The sequence below is a fragment of the Pelophylax lessonae genome (assembly GCF_965119305.1).
Source record: "Pelophylax lessonae genome assembly, chromosome: 1".
Lineage (NCBI taxonomy): Eukaryota > Metazoa > Chordata > Amphibia > Anura > Ranidae > Pelophylax > Pelophylax lessonae.
In genome coordinates, this window is record NC_138768.1 from 525,033,080 (window position 1) to 525,055,378 (window position 22,299).

General features: G+C 39.5%; 1 protein-coding gene across 1 annotated transcript in view; it reads left to right on the plus strand.

Annotated features, from left to right (window-relative positions):
- The window catches only part of DNAH6 (dynein axonemal heavy chain 6), a 473,665-nt gene that overhangs the window by 360,270 nt on the left and 91,096 nt on the right, over positions 1-22,299 (plus strand). Inside the window, exons 59-62 of the mRNA XM_082248007.1 lie at positions 1,194-1,374; positions 10,373-10,552; positions 12,729-12,962; positions 15,379-15,514. Of these exons, the coding sequence (XP_082104133.1) occupies positions 1,194-1,374; positions 10,373-10,552; positions 12,729-12,962; positions 15,379-15,514 (731 nt within the window). The remainder of the gene's footprint in view (positions 1-1,193; positions 1,375-10,372; positions 10,553-12,728; positions 12,963-15,378; positions 15,515-22,299) is intronic.

Sequence of the window (22,299 nt, forward strand, 5' to 3'; positions counted from 1 at the left end):
GAGCTCTGCTGATTTCCATCATTCAATCATATGCTAGCAAAAATGCTGCTTTTTTTCCCTTGCTCTTGATTGGGTGTTCTTTACAAAGAGAAGCTTCACTACATTCACTAAGCTCTGGGGATAATAAGTGCAACTGCACTTACAAAGTGCAGAGTCTATTTGCCTGTAGTAAATCAACCTCACTGTCCGTTGCCCTGCCATTTAGTAGTGGACTACAGTATATATAGCAGGGTTCACTAAATGGCAGACCGCTGTCTGGACCCAGACCAATAACAGTCCTGTTCGGACTGTGGCCATGCCACTTATCAGCCTGGTTATACTCTCTCTCTCTTGTCCCCTGCCTGGCCGACACTATCATCCTCACAGTGTGAGGGGATAGGAGGTGCTGCATATTGGGTCAGAGGGTGGGATTCGGTAATCACCCGCTTGTTAATGTAATAAGTTGTGAAGCTCCCGTCCTCTGTTCTAACAAAATGGGGGGGATGTAATGGGAGCACTTTGTAAAGGGGACACTGATGTGTAGAGGAGGCACTGTGATGTGTAATGGGGCATTGTGATGTGTAAAGAGGATATTGTGATGTGTAAAGAGGCACTGTGATGTGTAAAGGGGGCATTGGGATGTGTAAAGGGGACACTGTGGTGTGTGAAGGGGGCACTGTGCTGTAAAAGAGGGCTGTGAGGTTTTATAGCACAAACATGAAGTTCGGACCTCTGCCATACGAACATTTTACAAACTCGACCTCTGTGAATTTTAATTCAAGACTCCTGTAATAGTATACATATTATATATACTGTAATATAAGACAGTTTTTACTGCTATCATGCAATATCATTCTGTACAGAACCAGAAATTTGCTACCAACTGCACATCTGCCTGTGCTATCAGAAACCAGAAACATTGTTAAAAAAGGGGGCTTGTGGAATTTGTATGCAAGGCAATAAGATCTTCAGCCAAGACCTTAGTGACTTCCAACAAATGTTTGCTAACTGTAATTTAACATATGCAACATTTTTCACTATTTTTGAGGGATTTTCAGGCTATGTTGCAGTGTTTTTTTCAGATACTACACAATCTGGAAAAGCTTGGTGACACACTAAGCATATCATCATTTATCTTCTTGAGTCAATTTATTTATTTTATGGAAACATATATCATATGTGTGAAAGTACTTATTATGATATACATTTTTCAGTGATGTTGTAAGGATTGAAAGACCAGATCTAGAGGAACAGAGAAACCAGCTTATTATCCGCATAAATTCTGACAAGAACCAGTTAAAAGCGATTGAGGATCGAATACTAAAGCTACTTTTTACATCGGAGGGGAATATCCTGGACAATGAGGAACTTATCAATACTCTTCAAGAGTCAAAGGTCAGCTGTTCATTCACCTGTTGACTATGGACTCTCTACTTGTGTCTTGTGATCTAACTTTTTTGTTTGAGAAATACAGTTAGGATTATCACAATGTTCAAATCTGAGATATTTTTAAAGCTTCAGAGGTGGCACCCAACATTGCATGACAATTTACATGACGTTTGTTTTAGATGTATAAGTAGCGTTATCTTTTAACTGAAAAAACGAAGAGAGAGGGTGCACTAGCCTAATGCATTATCACCAGACTACAGAAGAAATCAACAAGGAGGAACTTTGCAACATACAGGCCTTGCTTCCTGCTTCTGTTCAGGGAAATCCATACACCAAGACCTGAAAAAAAACAAGAGAGGGTTCACAAGTCTAGCATATTATCGTAAAACCATTTGTTGTAAAATTAATAAAATCCAATGTACTCACAAAAGTACACAGCTGTAAGCATAAAATCAATTCAGTCTCAAACCTTCAACGATCCACTGCCACAGGGGCTTAGCATACGTGTTTCAAGGGCACTGCCTTTTTCAACAGAGCTAATCTCGCCCCCTCTCTGCAGTCTATATATAGTGGATACAGAAAATACCTAAAATTTAAAACCCATTCATAAAAGTGGGACATACATAAAACAATTAGTAAAACGCAAATATTATATATATGTATATATATATATATATATATATATATATATATATATATATATATATATACTGTATATATATATATATATATATTTATATATATATTTTAGGCAGTTATCTTTAACAGTTCATTCAGAGCCCCAACACCTCAGGTGAAAAAGACTCCTTGTGTGAATACCACCACTTCTGATAATAAGGGCGCTTACCAGATCTCATTGACCTTCTATCTCTAGAAAGGTCAAGCAAGCAATAATCACAGCCATCAGTGAGATGTTGTATGCCCCTCTATGGACCTTGGACTGTCTCTCCTCAACTCCAGACCAGCCACCTAAATTCACATGGACAAATGTATAAAGGGAAAACGATGCTCCAATAGTGTAAAATTATTTACTAGGTTAATAAATAAATTAAAAGTTGCACTTACATCCAATAAGAGATAAATACGCCAACTGTGCAGTCTTTCTTGTTGGCAAAACAATACATCCGTGCTTACGGTGCTCCGGAGGAAGTCATCCATGACGAAACACGTAGGGCTCTTCTGGATGCTGATGTTATCGCATTTACACTGATCCTGGAAGTGCAGGTGTATTGTTTTGCCAGAAATAAAGACTGTGCAGTTGGCCTCTAGATTTCCTATTGGATGTAAGTGCAACTTTTAATTCATCATATTGTATTTTTAAACAATCTATATGCGACTTTGTTGATTTATATTTGTTTTACTGTGCTGATATCACATGGTTAAGTCGCTGCTTTGCACTGTTATTTTGTTGTTTACTCTGTTATTTTGGAGCACTGTATTGACATTAGCACATTTTTTTCTATTTAGATCTGGATTGCTGTTTTACAGGGGTTAATGCTCCTTAAGTGCCCGTTTGCATGTTCGCTCCCTTCCCTTTTTAGGTTGGGTTTTTAATTTTAGGCATTCTCTGTATGTAATATATATATAGACTGCAAAGAAGGGATGATATTATCTCTGATGAAGAAGGCATCGTCATTTGAAACGCTTAAAGAGGAAGTAAACTCTGCCTTCCTTTTTGCGATTTTCATCTACTGTGATATGAAAATGCATTTACAACCAATGTACAGTATAATGTATGCACAATTGCTTCTTACTTAGTATTTTTTAAAGAATGTAAAGAATGTTTCTTCCGGGATTAGGCTGCGCCATCTTCAGTACTGTTCTCTGTTTTAGCTTCGGATGTCATTTCCGCCCTTCATTGTTTCCCCTGCTTAAATCTCGGGCATGCGTGACAGTGCATTATCCAAGCCTCTTTCTCAACCCGACATCACTATGGCAACCAAGCTCCGCTGTGTTATACCTCTTGTTTTGACCATGTAATTTGAGGCTATAAGCTGCAGATGATTGCGGCTGACAGAACACCGCTATAGGAGTCTCTATGAAGCCCTGATTTACTCCCCGTGTGACAAGGGGAAAACCAGGAAGCTCTGCATGAATGCCCAGTCTCGCGAGTCTTCGAAGCTGTGCCGCAGACAGCAGAACTTTTGTACACCGGCGCATGCGCTTTCCGTCCTGCAATCACGGCACGCTCTGTGTGCTGTCTCCCCATTAACAGCGTGCCGTGACTCGCAGGACGGAAAGCGCATGCGCCGGTGACGTAATCAAGCATTAGGGAGCAGATTTAAACAAGTAAGGAAACTTTTAAAGGCAGCAATGAATATCTTTAATAACGAGGATTGCAATGTGCTGAAGTGTGTTTGGAGGGTTTACAACCTCTTTAAGCTTTGCTCCAGCAAATGGGCACCGTTTAAGCATTAGGACTGAATTGATTTTATGCTTACAGCTGTGTACTTTTTTGAGTACATTGGATTTTATTTCTTTTACCGCAAAAGGTCTTATGATAATGTGCTAGGCTGATGAACCCTTGTGTTTTTTTAGTGCTTGGTGTATGGATTTCCCTGAACTGATGTGGGCAGCAAGGCCTGTATGTTGCAAAGTTTCTCATTGTTGATTTCATCTGTAGTCTGGTGAAACAGAAGAGAAACATCTTTCTTTTTTTGGCACTATCCCCTGGGACTCCATCTCTAGCCCCTTTGGACCTCAGTTTTGAGAGTCTCCTTCCCCTGTAGCGATGATAAGTTGGTCTTAATTGCTTTGCTCCAAAAAACAAGTTACTTAGCATGATAGATGGAAATTCTTTGCCTTACTATAGTAAATGCTCAATTCGCACATATTATTGTGTATTATATATAGACCTCAGTGGCTATATATAAACCATGGTATGTGTGTTGTTGTGCTCAGTTATTAATATGTTTATGAAGAATATTATTCATAGATGGACTACCTGTTTCTGATCTGGCCAGATTCAATAACTCTCTGTGTACTTCAAATTAGAACATACAGTACATATTCCTATCCTCCTTTCCTCCATGGCTCTTTTTGCTTGTCCTCTTCATATTAATCAAGTGGGTCATGTAGATCAGTTGTCACTACAGACATGTGACTTGTAGGATTAAACAACTTTATGATCATACAGTATGTCTTTGTTAATTAAGGCCCCTTTTACACTTGTGCAACTTCAAAGTTGCGCAATTTTACAGCGACTTTGTTGCCGCGATTTTGATGCGAGTTTGACTGGGCTTGAAAGTCTTTGGCCTTAAAACTCTTCAAAATCGTGCCAAAGCAGTGCAGGGACTACCTTGAAGTCTGCGCGACTTCAAGTCGCACAGATATGAATGGTACTCATTGGAAATAATGGAGAACGACTTGCCATGTGATTTTGCAGTCCCAAATCGCATGACAAGTCGCACAAGTGTGAAAGGGGCTAAAAAAAACATGGGTGTAGGACTATATATAATCAAATAGCTTTTGTTTATCAACAAAGCCATGTGATCACCATGCCTTCACTGACCTGGTAATCATTACTATCTTTGTTGATAAGCAAAGGACATGTGATCACAACTGGAAAATTTCCAATTCCACCACAATAACGAGTTTGCCAAAATCCTGCTGCGTTTTCCTAGTCACAGGGGTTTATATAGCTCTGGTGTCATCAGCACAGTCAAATGAGTCATGCGGGTTTAATGTTTCTGACCCTTCTCAAGTGGCTCACTTCTCACAACAGTCAAGTGTGTTAGGTGACGTTAAACTCAAATGTCTCAGGTCTCACTACAGTCAAGAAAAAGGTGTTGCTTGTAGTAGTTTGTTGAATTCAACTGTAATGTTCTCTTAATTATTTAACAATACAGTACATGTCAACTAACCATACCATGACCTGGGTAAATAAGAACCTTCATAGGCAGTCTCTATAGTCAAGTGAGTCAAGTGTCACCACAGTCAAGCATCTCAGGTGTCAGTATAGTATATGTGTGTCAGTTGCATCAAGTGTCAGTTTCTCTTGGAAAATTGTGAGATGACGTATCACCTACTGTATAAAGGGTTTATTGCTTTAAACTAGGTAAACTTACTAAAGTGGTACAAGCTGTTCACTTAGCCGCTTGAGGTAAACTATGGTAGTCTCTTTAGTCAGCCACAAGCACAGGTTTACCTGTTTTTTACTAACGTTTGCTCTGCGAAAGTACTGATTTTCTCGACATTTCTTTAGTCATCTACTGGCTCTTCGGTTAGCCAAGCAGCAAAAATTCCCAGTTTATTGTCTATAGTGGTGTTCCCTTAGAAATAATATTGTTTGTTTCCCACTTTACTATGCAGGCTAGGTTAGTGGGGTGAATTCACTAAAACTGGAGGGTACAAAATCTGGTGCAGCTCTGCATAGAAACCAATCAGATTCCAGGTTTTATTGTCAAAGCTTAATTGAACAAGCTGAAGTTAGAAGCTGATTGGCTACCATGCACAGCTAGACCAGATTCTGAGTGCTCCAGTGTTGGTAAATCACCCCCCAAATTGTCTGGGGATTCCTTATGCCATATCGGTCCAGAGCTGAGGTGGTTTTTACCTGACCCTGTCTCCGGAGACTAACCTTAGTGAGTGGATGTAGAAGACTAATGATGTGTTGGAAATACTTCCCTTATTTGTTTCTGAAAATGTCTATAGCACTATTTTCTAGAAAAAGACTGCCATTAGCAGGTTATTGTATAAAGGGGATATTTTCTTTTCCTTCTATGTGTCTCAATCCTAACTTTATTCAAGAAATGTTTGACATTTTACTTCTTGCATTGGTGTCACTGATGTTTATGCCTTTGGCAAGTTGGAGGATCATTCCTTTTTTCTGTTGGAGCATGAATGATCCTTTTACTGTGGCTAGATGTCAGTGGGGCTCATTGGGGTGTTCACAATTCAGCTGACAAGCAACCTTCCAAATCTATAACTAGCCCTTAGTGCCGGTTCACACTTCCGGCGTGTGCGGCGATCGCATGTAATATCAGAGCGCACTGCTCCTTCATTACATGCGATCGGATGTGCAGTGCGAATTCAGCCATACACTTTGTATGGCTTAATTCGCACTGCACCCGCACAAAAGTCGCACATGAGGCATTTTTCAGCCGCATCAGGATCGGATTGAACAGTGGTTCACACTTGTGCGATCCGATCCTGTGCGAACTGTCAGATCGCACCGCGATATGCGATCAAACTGGGGGTGTTGTTAAGATTACATTGACACCCCCAGCGTATCGCATATGGCAGTGTGAACTGCCAGATGTGCGTTTGCGATGCGGGAACAGGCTGCGAATTCGCAGCCTTCCCGCATCGCACAAGTGTGACCCAGCACTTACAGTGAAGTACACATAGAAGAGGGTGAGCACAATACAAACACAATACAAACAACAAAATATTTCTGTGCACACCAGCTAGCCTGAAAAGAAAAAAAACAAAAAACAAATTAGCCCTGTCTAACAAAAACACAGAGAAAATATGCCCTTGGGACTTTTAAGAGTGGTGTTGGATAAAATGATATGTCAAAATGTTAAGAAAAGTACAAAATGTATTTCAGAATACATAAAATATAAGCACAAATCAATCTTTGATTACATCATCATGATAGACAATTCAAACATGTATATACACAATGCCAAACATAATTGCTGGAACATATACTTTCTAATTTAGAAAGGCTGTAATTTCTATGTGTTTCGCGGGGTAGTGCCAACTTCAGGAGACAGATGAAAATTGAAGTTTGTGTATATCTGTGGCAAGACAATCATAGCACAAACAATAAATTTATAGAAAGCACTTAATGTTAATCAATTTGTATTTAAATTTAAAAAGTGCATCCATTTAAGGTCAGACTATACATAGGGTATACTCACACAAGAGTTGGTAGGATCAAAAATAGACTACACGATGCAGATCACAGATAAAATCTATCTATCTATCTATCTATCTATCTATCTATCTATCTATCTATCTATCTATCTATCTATCTATCTATCTATCTATCTATCTATCTATCTATCTATCTATCTATCTATCTATCTATATATATATATATATAAATATATGCATACAGTAGCTCACAAAAGTGAGTACACTCCTCACATTTTTGTAAATATTTTATTCTATGTTTTCATGTGACAACACTGAAGAAATGACACTTTGCTACAATGTAAAGTGGTGAGTGTACAGCTTGTATAACAGTGAAAATTTGCTGTCCCCTCAAAATAACTCAACACACAGCCATTAATGTCTAAACCGCTGGCAACAAAAGGAAGTACACCCCTAAATGAAATTGTCCAAATTGGCCCAGTTAGCCGTTTTCCCTCCCCGGTGTCATGTGACTCATTAGTGTTACAACATCTCAGGTGTGAATAGGGGGCAGGTGTGTTAAATTAGGTGTTATTGCTCTCACTCTCTCATACTGGCCACTGGAAGTTCAACATGGCACCTCATGGCAAAGAACTCTCTGAGCATCTACATAAAGATGACCTAGGCTAAAAGGAGATGATTGCCAAGACCCTAAAAATTAAGCTGCAGCACGGTTGCCAAGACCATACAGCGGTTTAACAGGACAGGTTCCACTCAGAACAGGCCCCCCCATGGTCGACCAAAGATGTTGAGTGCACGTGCTCAGCATCATATCCAGAGGTTGTCTTTGGGAAATAGATGTATGAGTGCTGCCAGCATTGCTGCAGAGGTTGAGAGGGTGGGGGGGTCAGCCTGTCAGTGCTCAGACCATACACCGCACACTGCATCAAATTGGTCTGCATGGCTGTCGTCCCAGAAGGAAGCCTCTACAGTCAAGCATGGTGGTGGGAGTGTCATGGTCTGGGGCTGCATGAGAGCTGCCTGCACTGGGGAGCTACAGTTCATTGAGGGAACCATGAATGTCATTATCTACTGTGACATATTGAAGGAGAGAATGATCCCCTCAGTTCAGAGACTGGGCCGTAGGGCAGTAATCCAACATGATAATGACCCCAAACACACCTCCAAGATGACCACTGCCTTGCTAAAGAAGCTGAGGGTAAAGGTGATGGACTGGCCAAGCATGTCTCCAGACCTAAACCCTATTGAGCATCTGTGGGGCATCCTCAAACGGAAGGTGGAGAAGAACAAGGTCTCTAATATCCCCCAGCTCTGTGATGTCATCATGGAGGAGTGGAAGAGGACTCCAGTGGCAAAATGTGAAGCTCTGGTGATGAACTCCATGCCCAAGAGGGTTAAGGCAGTGCTGGTAAAAAATGGTGGCCACACAAAATATTGACACTCTGGGCCCTAATTTGGACATTTTCACTTAGGGGTATACTCACTCTTGTTGCCAGCAGTTTAGACAATAATGACTGTGTGTTGAGTTATTTTGAGGGGACAGCAAATTTAAACTGTTATACAAGCTATACACTTACTATACATTCACTATACACCCATTACTTTACCCTATAACAAAGTGTAGTTTCTTCAGTGTTGTCACATGTAAAGATATAATAAAATATTTACAAAAACGTGAGGGTGTACTCACTTTTGTCAGATACTGTGTGTGTGTATATATATATATATATATATATATATATATATATACACTATGTATGTATATATAGATATAAAGATAAATAGATATACACATATATATTTTTTCAGCCCTATCATTCACTTTTTAGGGGTACTGCGGTTTGGTCCCTTTTTGTGTGCTCTGCCCTGGGGTCCAATCACCAACCTCAGCTCCCAGTTGGAACCTTGCCTGTGGATTCATTACCACAGCATTGGGAACAAAGTGTAATTTCTTCAGTGTTGTCACATGTAAAGATATAATAAAATATTTACAAAAATGTGAGGGGTGTACTCACTTTGTGAGATACTATATATATATATATATATATATATATATATATATATATATATATATATATATAGTGAAAGGTTAGAGGGCCTGAAAAAAAATGTTCCTGATAGACAGTGCAAAAAAAGAAAGGAATAGATAGGGAATGAAAAAGCATCCAATGCCTCCCTGTGCACAACTCAGTCAACAAGCTGTGCAGATAAGTGCCAACTACCCCAATCTATAACTAGCATTTACAGTAGAGTCAGGCTTTTTATGTGTTTTATCTCATTCATTTCAGTCAGCCACTGGGTGATTGTGGGGGGTTGTGTTTGTTTTCACAGTATGGATGTTCATGCTTAAAGGGGAGCTCCAGTCTCCCCCTAAGCTGTTGACTTTTAATATGAGGACACTTACCTGTCCAAGGATTCAGTGTTGTACTCACCCGAGCCAATTGTTCAATCGACTTAGGGTCCAGGCACTGGCATCTTGACTAAAGGAAACCACAGCAAGATGCAACTTCACAGGCAGTGTCACACTGCGCATGCGCGAGCCACAGTGCTCTTTGTGGATGCTCCTACAGTCCACAGAGGGAGAAAATCAGCGGGTCCAGGGGTCATGATGTCCGCCAGGCACCCGCGATCGCTACCCATGGAGACAGAATGGTAATATGCCGTTGTAAACACAGCAGACCACTGTCAGTAATGGCCACAGGTATCCTGAGTTCCTCTTATTAAGGAACACAGGTCTCTGTGTTTGTTTAGCAAGCCCATCCCCCACACAGTTAGAAAGCACCCCCTAGGGACACATTAAACCCTTTGATCACCCCTGGTGTTAACCCCTTCCCTGCCAGTGTCATTATTACAGTAACAGTGCATATTTTAGCACTGATTACTGTAGTAATGTCACTGGTCCCCCCAAAAGTGTCAAAAATGTCAATTAGCTGCAGGTGCGCGATCGACATTCACGCAGGAGGGACAGCCTGCCGCAGTATTTCTGCGGCGGGCGGTCTGAAAGCGGTTAAAGTAATGTAGTGCGGTATCGCAAAAAATTGGCTGCTCATTAAGGGGGTAAAACCTTCCGGTCCAGAAGTCGTTTACCATACTTCCCATGCACTGCAGTATTCAATGCACAGTAACTTAAACAGTAACAATCAGTAACATTAAATATTTATTTTTTCCTCATTTATTGTAGATAACTTCAGGTGCTATCAAAACTAGACTACAAGAAGCTGAAGCCACGGAACAAAAGATAAATGCAGCTCGAGAAAAGTACAGGACAGTGGCCACTCAAGGGTCTGTTGTGTATTTTGTCATTGCCAGTCTCTCAGAAATAGACCCAATGTATCAATTCTCATTAAAGTATTTCAAACAGGTAAGTTAAATATTTATATTTCTAGAGATTATAGTTTTCCCACAACATCCATTCACATATTTGTCTACATATTCTTGCACTACAGAATGACAATCAGAGCCTAAATAGTGGTTTTCTAAAGGGATAACACTTCTGTCAGGTGTTTATTGCTGTTTGTGCCCTTGTTGTCAAGGTTTACCCTCACTTTAAGTCCAGTGACAGAAAGGCAGAAGATATCCAAAATTGGACCATCACCAGAACAGAATTGAATTCAGGCCTTGTTAAAAAATAAAAACATATGCTCTTTTGCATAAGCCTCTGAGAAAGAGGCTAGATTTTATATGTCCTGGAATATTAATTGGCAGTTCAGCTTGTTACACCTAACTTTCACATCTTTTATTAGATGCATTGCCATGGTAACACGTGAACAGTATGACGTCTCACAAAAGTAAATAATACTTAAAGCACACCTTGATGTATTTTTTAATCCCAAAATGCCCAATCTTCCTGTTCCCTATTGCACCGGTTTTAAAAAAGTACCAGGATATGAATCCCAGGAGTCCACATGGGCAAACCACGGCCCCTGTTGTCCTCTTCAGCATGGGCAGCAGGCAAGCCCTTGCTGCATAATAAGGCACACCCAAGGGGACAAGGGGAGGAGGTCCCATGACAGCCTGGGTTCATGGAATGATGCTGGCTGTCATTCACGCAAAAAGAGGACCAGTATTGGCATTGGATGAGGGAGCAGATCCTTAAAGGCAACGGTAGGGTGTGAATAAAGTCAGTTGAGACTTGGGAGCTTTTTTAATTGAAGGGAGAGAGGGTTTAAATAAAAATGTAATATATAAATTTCTGCTTTAAAGGAGATGTACAGCCAAAGTTTGTTTGGCTGTACATCTCCTATGGATCACAGGAGTGCAATTTGTTCTGCACTCCTGTGGCCCCTTTTCAGCAGAGAGTTCTGAAGTCTGCTCTCTGCTGATGTCACAAAAGTCGGTCCAGGCACCATGTCACCGCGACCACAGAGTCGGGATCCACCAGGTGCCTGGCGAGCCGTTGAGAGCCTGAGCTGGCTGCTTCTCGCCCTTCCACAGCCCAGCGCTCCAATGAGCGAGGAGGGGGCAGAGCAGAGGGCTGTGGCTGACAGTCAGCAGCTCTCTGCTCGGGGAGCTTTCAGAACGGAGCGATTAGTGGTATTCGATCACTTGGTTATCAGTGTAGAGGCATCGGGGGGAAAGATGCAGCATTGGACCGATGCTGCATTCACCTAGGTAAGTATGAATGGAGGAAAAAAAAAACATTCCCATAAATCTTTTTTAAGCATGATACTTCCAAAATATTGTAAAACCTTCATAACTTAAAAAACCGAGTATGATTTCTACCTTTTATGCTACTTAAATATATGTGTTCTATTAGGATGTGACACTTTAAGGGGATTTCCAGGTAGGGATATTTTATATGTAGTTAAATTTGTCCAGCTTGGACTATACATATACTATACTTGGCCAATACCCCTGGAAGCTAAGAATTACTGAAGCAGACACTGCTACTACACTGCTAGTCCAGTGATCTCCACTAGCTTCCGAATCCTGTTCCTGGGACTTCCCTGCTGCATTGTGAACACAGAAAGTTGCCCGCTTGGTATAGGTGATTTGCATTCTCTGAATGCCTGCAAATGGTTCTCTGACTGGTGCTCGTGTTGAGTGGTCATCCTCCTGTGTTCAGAATGCAGCAGGGCAGCCACTTAGCATGGGACTCAAAAGCTAGTGGAAGTCACTGGAGTAGTGGAGTCCCCTTCAGTGATTTCCATCTTCAGTGATCAGCCAACTATGGTATATACATAGTTACATTGGTCCAAGCTGGACCAAGCTGGTATATCCATACCGGGAATTTCTCGTTAAGCTTTAATAAAGAAGTAGTGATTGACATAGTGTAAACATAGCTACAAACGAAAAAATATCACTTTATCTATTTCTGAAATGTGTCTGCTGTTGGTTACCGCACATCACACACCATTATTGCTCTTTGTAATACTGCAATAAATAATACCTTAAGTGAAAAATGTGAACTCTACTTAAAAATACAACTGACAAAATATACTGTGTGTCTCCTCTATTTGTATGCTCTGCAATTAAATGGAACTCCTTCAAGGTATGCTTGTGCACATTTTCTGCTGACTTATTTTTTTCCCTTTCAGTTATTCAACATGACAATTGAGTCTGCTGAAAAGAGTAATGATCTTGACACTCGTCTAGCAACCCTTCTCAAGCAAACTCTTTTTTCAGCTTATACCAATGTTTCACGAGGCCTTTTTGAACAGCACAAGCTTATTTACAGCTTTATGCTCTGCATAGAGACCATGCGACAGAAAGGAGAAATCACTGAGTCAGAATGGAATTTTTTCCTGCGAGGGGCTGCAGGCTTAGATAAGGTGGGATTTTATTGCTTTTAGTGCAGATAAATCTTCTGGATGTTTTCATATCTCAATAGCTTGAATCAAAATCTATAGCCTGAAGGGAGGAATGTGTTCATGTAAACATAGCGATAAGCCTAATCTTGAGTCAGGCCATTAACCCATAAGGAAAAATTCGTAGCTCCCAGCGTTTGTTATTGAATGAACCAACTGTCATTGAGAAAACTGCTCTATATGTAAGTAATAATGCAGTCTATTTGAACCATGTAATACATCTAATGCAAAAAAAATGAATAAAAAAAAGTCTCGCAGGTAGTCTCCATGCTGATTCAAACCATTGTATAAGCATGACCGGAGGCTCAGTAAGAAACAGAAGAGTTCTGATATGAACTAAAGCCACACTGGCATTTGTGAATTCCCTGTATAGCAAGAGTAGAGAAGTGCATTGTGTAATGAAATGAGCCAAGTAGAGGTTAAGGAGGAACACTCTGTCCTCTCTGAAAGCATTGCTCAGAGCATCATTTCATCATATCAGTGTGGCAGCCTATTGAAGTGAAGCTCACTGAACATCTTAATTGGGCACACTGCAGTTTCTCAACTAGTGTATTTCATACAGCTCCTGGGGTACCTTCATTTCATTAACCACTTAAATCTTTGGGCCTTTTTCTCTCGTAATCTCTCTGGGTCTCAGAATATTTTGTTCATTTTGGATATGTCTCAGTTCCACACATTATGCCTTCTAGTATTTGTAGCCTACCCAAACATATTATATATTGTTTTCTTCAGGATAGGTCAGGCTTTAATTTGGTAGCAAATTTGTATAGCTTTATTTTTTAGGGTTTTTTGTAAATAAACATTTGAAAATAAAAGCATTTTCTGTAATTTTTCCCAATGCAATATTTACATAATTTTTGCGCCCATAGATGTTTACCCTCCCAAAATCACTATCAAAATCTGACAATTAAAATGGTATCACTTAAAGGATAAATTCACCTTTGGGAACATGTTACATGTTCCACACGATTTTAGGGTGGAACATGTAACATGTTCCCAGTGATACATTTGCAGCCCACTGCCCCCCCTCCCTGTGACAGCAGTATGGGGAGAAGGTCCCTTTACTGGCTACCACTGTTTGAAAGCAGAGTAGCTGCGCGTGGCTCCATCCACATGGCCACGTCATTCAGCCAGGCAGCTCTGTGTGTCCGAATGAACTACAAACCCCCGACATCCTTTATGGCTGTGGAGCACCGTGGTAGTACATTGAGTCTTCCTGTCAGCAATTACCGGCTTACCTGTATGGGATGTATGAATAAGCCGATACACTGACATGGTGCAGAAGACCTGCATAGCATCAGTGATCTGCAAGGGCTAAGTGCTCATTTTGTCCAGGGGAGAGTAGAAAGCCTCATCTGATCCTCTGCTCCACTGGCAAACAGCACTCCATCATGATCCATCGGTGGACTGTTCTTGGCATACTCATGTCCAGAGCTGGTCCAAGCCTGCTCATGTTATTGATGTCAGGAACAGTTCACCGCTCAAGACCTCTACGACACGGAGGTGCCGGAGCTGCACGGACCAGTCTTGTGCGGGAAGATTGGAAGATCAGGTAAGTGTACCTCCATTCATCTCTACCCTAGAAAAAAAATGCAATCAACCCTTGCAGTGCATGCATAGCCCCACTGCAAGGCAAAACTTTTTTCTTTTTTGTCTGGAGCTAAGCTTTAAATGTGATTTCTGTGTAACAAAACAGAATTGTAAGGCCTAATACACTAATTTACATGATGGTGACTTTTTCAAAGGTTTGCAGTCAGTAAAAATCTAAATAATATTGCAAACCTTTCTGTGAGCATTTGAGGCTTGCTCCATAAATGCAAATGTCATCCAGATCATCCCAACATCTTTGGGACTTGCAGATTAATCTGGTAAGGGAATATTTTTTTAAATATATTTTTAAGAAAACAAATATTCATGATGCATCTTGTTTTTATTTTTTCACATTTTATTTCTTGTTCTCTTGTTGGTTGTGGTTGTTTTTGGGAATTCATATTATAATATATATATATATTTTTTTTCCAAACCATATTATAATATATATAATTCGAAGCAGATAATGTGTGCCTATATTACTAGCACAAAATTTGATTAGGTGGAAAAACTAGGACCAGATCAATTAATCATAAAATAGAACAATGTGAGTAACATCAGGAGCATGTAATAATATTAGGACAAGGCAGACAGGGCTCATTATAAGCAAGCCTCTTACTCAAAAGAAACAGAAAGTGGGTTGTTCCCAGACAGACTTGTCTAGTTGTGTTGGCGTGTTCCTATATTGTCTTTTAGCTTAAGTAGTGTGGAATGAAGAAACAAAAGGCTAAAGTCCTGAATAAATTATATCTTTATTAATTTAATAATTGTTACTCTTTCGTTTAATTAGGAGCTCCCCAGTAAACCAGATGTGCCCTGGCTTTCTGATGCCACTTGGGTTAGTTGTTGTGACCTAGAAGAGATACTTCCATGCTTTAACGGAATAAAAGCCGATATATTATCTTTGCCAATTACCATCAGTTTAGGTAAGTGTGTTTGATATGTATATATGTCTACCAACGATTTTTTTGTTTTGCCAGCTAGGGAGAACAACACTTATTTGATTTTTTTATATTAACTGTCATGCCTTCCACATTATTTAGGGAATCATTCCACACCACCCCAAGAGCAGGAGCGCTATAAATATCAGCAGTCCTAGCTTCAGTTATTAATAAAGCCATGTGTTTACAGTGCCTTGAAAAAGTGTTCATACCCCTTGAACTTTTCCACATTTTGTCATGTTACAACCAAAAAAGTAAATTTATTTTATTGGGATTTTATGTGATAGACCAACACAAAATGGCACATAATTGTGAAGTGGAAGGAAAATGATAAATGGTTTTCAAAATTTTTTACAAATAAATATCTGAAAGGTGCGGCATGCATTGGTACTCAGCCCCATTTACTCTGATATCCCTACCTAAAATCCAGTGAAACCAATTGCCTTCAGAAGCCACCTAATTAGTAAATAGAGCCCATCTGTATGTAATTTATTCTCAGTATAAATACAGCTCTTTTGTGAAACCCTCAGAGGTTTGTTAGAGAACCTTAGTGAACAAATGGCATCATGAAAGCCAAGGAACACACCATACAGGCCAGGGATAAAGTTGAGGAGAAGTTTAAAGTAGGGTTAGGTTATAAAAAAAAAAATCCCAAGCTTTGAACATCTCATTGAGCACTGTTCAATCCATCACCTGAAAAGTGAAAGAGTACGGCACAGCTGTAAACCTACCAAGACATGGCCATCAACCTAAACTGACAGGCCGGGCAAGGAGAGCAATAATCAAAGAAGCAGCCTAGAGGCACAGGGTAACTCAGGTGGGAGAATCTGTATACAGGACAACTACAGTAAACCCCTCTCCATCACGGGGGTTACATTCCGAACCCACCCGCGAAAAGTAAAAATCCATGAAATAGAAAGACCCTATTTAAATACACTCTAGGCATGTTTTTATATCTTTCACTGTACTTTTAAAAGCATTTTAAGGTCTTTAAACACACTTTTAACAAACAATAGAAACACATTTAAACACATAAAAGATACTGAGAGACAGAGCAAGAGCAATGGAAAACACAAAAATATTTAATTAACAATGATTTAATTAGTAAAATAATATTAATAGGTCTACAGAAAAAAAATATACCGGGACCGCAAAAACTGAACCCCGATATAACGGGGGTTTACTGTATTAGTTCCGCACTCCTCAAATCTGGCCTTTATGGAAGAGTTGCAAGAAGTAAGCCATTGTTGAAAGAAAGCCATAAGAAGTCCCGTTTGCAGTTTGCAAGAAGCCATGTGGGAGACACAGCAAACATGTGGAAAAAGGTGCTCTGGTCAGTTCAGACCAAAATTGGACTTTTTGGCTGAAAAACAAAATGCTATGTGTTGCAGAAAACTAACACTGCACATCACCGTGAACACACCATCCCCACCGTGAAACATGGTTGTTTTGCAAGGACAGGGAAGCTGGTCAGAGCTGATGGAAAGATGGATGGAGTCAAATACAGGGCAATCTTAGAAGAAAACCTGTTAGAGTCTGCAAGAGGTGAGGTTTACCTTCCAGCAGGACAGCAGGACAACGACCCTAAACATACAGCCAGAGCTACAATTGAATGGTTTAGATCAAAGCATAATCATGTGTTAGAATGGCCCAGTCAAAGTCTAGACCTAAATCCAATTGAGAAATTGTGGCAAAACTTGAAAATTGCTGTTCGCAGACACTTTCTATCCAATCTGACAGGGCTTGAGCTATTTTGCAAAGAAGAATGGGCAAAAATGTCATTTTCTAGAAGTGCAAAGCTGGTAGAGACATCCCCAAAAAGCTTTGCAGCTATAATTGCAGCCAAAGGTGATTCTACAAAGTATTGACTCAGGGGGGCTGAATCCAAATGCACGCCACACTTTTCACATATTTATTTGTAAAAAAAATTTATAACCATTTATCATTTTCCTTCCACTTCACAATTATGTGCCACTTTGTTTTGGTCTATCACATAAAATCCCAATAAAATACTTTTACATTCTTGGTTGTAACATGACAAAATGTGGAAAATTTCAAGGGGAATGAATAATTTTTCAAGGCACTGTAGATGTATAACAGCTCTGCAGTTAGAAACATTAGAAATTGTATGGTTTAGCCTAGTATTGCTCGACCTTTTATTCTGGTGGTGTGGTGTTTATAGTAGTTACAACCAAATTACTCCATAATGCATATCCTTTGAATTACCTCCAATAACATTAAATGGTTTGGAGTGAAATAGGAATGGGCACATTTCTTAATGCCCTGCATATGATAGTATGAAAATTATTGTCGACATTTCTCAGTATGAAAAAACACCAGTGGATATTATGGAGCACTCCTGCGATAATACTTTTGGTCTATTCAAAGGAACTGGCTTACAGAAAGGACTCTTTCAAGGTACTAAATAGGCATTGGGTGAATGAGGCAGTTAGCTGATGTCTGTATACAGACACATACACAATGCTTGTGTCAGGGGTATATTGTGATTCCAGTAGGAGTACCACTTTACCACCGGAGGATTTTGCTGTCTTACATCTGGGCCACTTTTTGCGATTCGGCACTGTGCGACTTTAACTGACAATTGCGCGGTCATGCAACGCCGTACCCAAATGAAATTTACGTCCTTTTTTTCCCACAAACAGAGCTTTCTTTTGGTGGTATTTGATCACCTGTGCGATTTTTACTTTTTGCGCTATAAACAAAAAAAGAGCGACAATTTTGAAAAAATAACAATATTTTTCACATTTTCTTTATATGAAATTCCCCCCCAAAAAATGTAAAAATCAAAATTTTTTATCATTTTAGGCCAATTTGTTTTCTACTACATATTTTTGGTACAAAAAAATTGCAATAAGCATATTTTGATTGGTTTGCGCAAAAGTTATTGCGTTTACTAACTAAGGGTAAGATTTCTGTTTTTGGTGTTTTTTTTTTTAACGAGCAATGGCGGTGATCTGCGATTTTCTTTGCGGGACTGCGACATTGCGGCGGACAGATCGGACCCTTAACTGACATTTTTGACACTTTTGGGGGTACCAGTGACATTACTACAGTAATCAGTGCTATAAATATGCACTGCTACTGTAAAAATGACACTATCAGGGAAGGGGTTAATTTTTATTGGTGATCAAGGGGTTAATGTATGCCTGGTGCTTACTAACGTGTGTGGGGGGAGGGGACTGAGTGACACAGGGACAGATCGCAGGTTCAGCTAAGCTGAACCCAGCAATCTGACCCTGCCTGTCACTTAGGAGATCCGCCCGCTTTGTTTACACAAGCGGGCGGATCTCCACACTCGATTCCCCCGAAGATCGGGGAAGAGCGGCGGTAATCACCGCCGCTCCTCCCCTGGCCCGACTCCCGCTGTGAGTGCGCCGCCGAGAGAGGGGAATGTCTGGCGACGTAGGTCTACGTCGCCAGACGTTATCAAGCCACTTTGCCGCAGTAGAGCTCTAGTGAGCAGCGGTAAAGTGGTTAAGAAGGCAATGCTGTGCAGTGTGGTTTGTTCTTCCTTTTGGTCCACCTCAAAATGGTCTGAGTTATTTATTAAATAAAATAAATAAAGGGTATATATACACAAACATTTTTTTTTTAGTTTTAGATTTAGATAGTTTTAGAGTAAGGAAAGGTTCAAGTTCATAGACCACCAGTTATTGGAATGCAAGGATATGTTTGGTTGTGGTAGTAGTGCTGTGCTGTATGCCGATCACTAGTACACATAAGATACAGGTATGTCCAGCCACCAACTGATATTAGTTGTGTGGAGTCAGAAATGTGTTTACTAAATTATTATCTTGAGAATAACCATCTATTCATTAAGTGGAACTCTTTATATCGTTCAAAGAACTATGAAATTACATTCTTTCTCTACACAATCAAAGCTACCAACCTTTTGGGTATAAAAGCAAATATTGCAATCAACCTACAGTGTAAAATTACATCAAGCTCGTTAGCTACAGAATAGAACTCTAATGAGAGACGGCTTTTAATTTACAAGTAGTAGACTCAGACCACCACAGGGGAATAATTATCGTGGAAAAGAAGTAAGCTCATGGGACTATTAATATAAAATCAACACCATTTCGAATGTTTATTAATTCATTCTATTCCAATTATTAAAAAGGTGGATACTGAAATCTCAGCAGTGAACCACATCAATAGTCACTCAGAAGACAGGCAAAAAAAGGAGATTAAAATTTTCACGAAAGTAGGCAAATAAAGATAATGAAAAATGTATTAGGTGCTTTAAATAAGTCTCCAAGTTACATTAGTTCTTTAAATTGTTGGTACAATTGCTTGTCTCTTAAGTAAATCAGTGGTCTTTGACTGCCTAGAGACCTAATTACTAGACGCAAGAGCCCTGTCATTTGGCAAAGGATGGTGAACCTGTAGATGGGATGCACTGAATCCATAAACTGTATTGGGTTCCTTTTTAGTGAAGTACAACATTTCTGGCTAGTCTGTGCCTAAACTCCCAAAGAAAAAGAACAAATGGCCACACCAGTTGTTGAAAGTTCTCAACAAAATATTTATTTTGATGCACAATCATATTTATTTTATTCTTTTACTGATATTAGAATCTATACTCCCCTAGCCATGACGAAGGGTAGTGAAGAAGACTCCGAAACATGTTGGCTTATACCATAGGTGGCAATTTTGATTTTGTAGTGGACTCAGAACAGTTTTTTTCAAACTCTATTATTATTTTTTTGTGGTTGTGTTAAATGATGCCAGAGTAAAGCTCTACTTTTGAATAAAGTGTAGTAGAAGTCACTGTGTGTTTTACGCTTACAAAAGGGGACTTTTGAAAATTGGAGCAAAGCCTTGAGAAAAACAAAACTTCTCTCTAAAGCATTGAGTTAAATTTCATCATTCATTTTCTAGACACCCAAATTAACAACTTTAATAACGGGCACTTTTATCTCCTTTCTGCCCAGGCCAATTTTCAGCTTTCAGCACTGTCACACTTTGAACGACAATTGCACGTCATGCAACACTGTACCCATAAGAAAGTTTTATTATTTTTTTCACACCAATAGAGCTTTTTTTTAATGGTAGTTAATCACCATATGGTCAAATTGTATTTTGCTACATTTTCTTGGTGAAAATAACTCAAATCAATGTAAATTTTTTGGTCTGCAGGAATGTTATAGTGCCCATAAACTATGGTTTTATATATATATATATATATATATATATATATATAGTGTGTGTGTGTGTGTGTGTGTGTGTGTATATATATATATATATATATATATATATATTTGAAAATTGATCAGTCATGATGTACTGACGCCCTATCTCATTTATTCATTTATTGAGGCCCAAAAATGCCAGGACAGTACAAATTTCCCCTAAATAACCCCTTTTTGGAAAGTAGACAGTCCAAGGTATTTAGTAAGAGGCATGGCGAGTTTTTTGAAGTTGTCGTTTTTTTGTCACAATTTTTTGGAAAATGAAGAAAAAAAAAGAAATTGTAAATATTTTTTTACTTACGTTCACCAGTGCAGTACAGCATTTTCATATAACTGGTATTGCAGTTAACTGGGACACTGACTGGTGACAATATGTAAAAAAATAAAAAAATAAAAAACAAATAAACACATTTTTTCTATTTGTTTTTTAATTTTTTTTTTTTTTTACATTTTTTCTAACACACTGCGACCAGAACAATGCAGAGTTACCATAGAAACACTATACTACTCTGGGGAAGTGATCAGGATTTTTTTTTAAGCATTATGATTGCTTTTACAAATGAATTTCGTATAAGCAACAATTTTTACTGAATTAAACAGTTTCATTCAATGTCTTTTGTTGTGATTAGGTATGATTGGCCAAAGCTAATCACAAAGTACAGATGAGCTATGATTGGCCTGTCTGTACCATGTGATTACTGTGACCAATCAATATACACTTGATGTCATTAAAGGAAGCTACCTATTGCTTACAATTGTCATGTGATTGGTCACAGCGATCACATGATACTGGCAGCGGGCTTTTATAGTGATCAATCATCACCTGTGTCTGTTGGACACAACCAGTGACAGATTGCGCCACTAAGAGGCCTTTTGAGAGGACGTCATATGACATTCATTTAGAAGGAGGAAAGTCCCGCCCAGGAAGGTGTTAATATTCTTATCACTTGCTATAGAGTACTACATAAGCTCAATTTTTCTTGCTCCATTATTGATAAATCTGGCCATATTCCCATTACCAGTAATGATACATTGTATACAGGTTCTGATTTAGAGCCCATTCACACTAGCACGACTTGTGAGGCGACTTGTGTAGCCCCAGGTCGCTTGACATAACAAAAGCAATGTTAATCAATCAGTGCCGTCTTAATTAGCACAACTGAAGTCGCTCCGACTTCAGAAAAGGGTCCGGTACTACTTTGAGGCGACCTGTGATCCGACTGTCCCATATACTTCAATGGGAGTCGCCTCCTTATCTTAATTGAAGCGACTTATTATCAGACTTTCCAGGAAGAAGAAAGAGATTAGCCAGGCATTCCCCACAGACAAAGTCGCCTGTCTCTTCAAAGTAGTGCACAAGTCTCTTCCAAGTCTCTTCCAAGTCTCTTCCAAGTGTCTAAACAAGTCTCTTCAAGTCACTGGGCGACTTTATGGTCGTGGTAGTGTGAACCGGCTCTTACTAAAGCTGGACAAGAAGTGTTCTTATGTTGTAAGTCTGTAACATTGGTTAAATACAATTCGGAAGAAGTCCCTAACCATCCCTAACCATCCTCC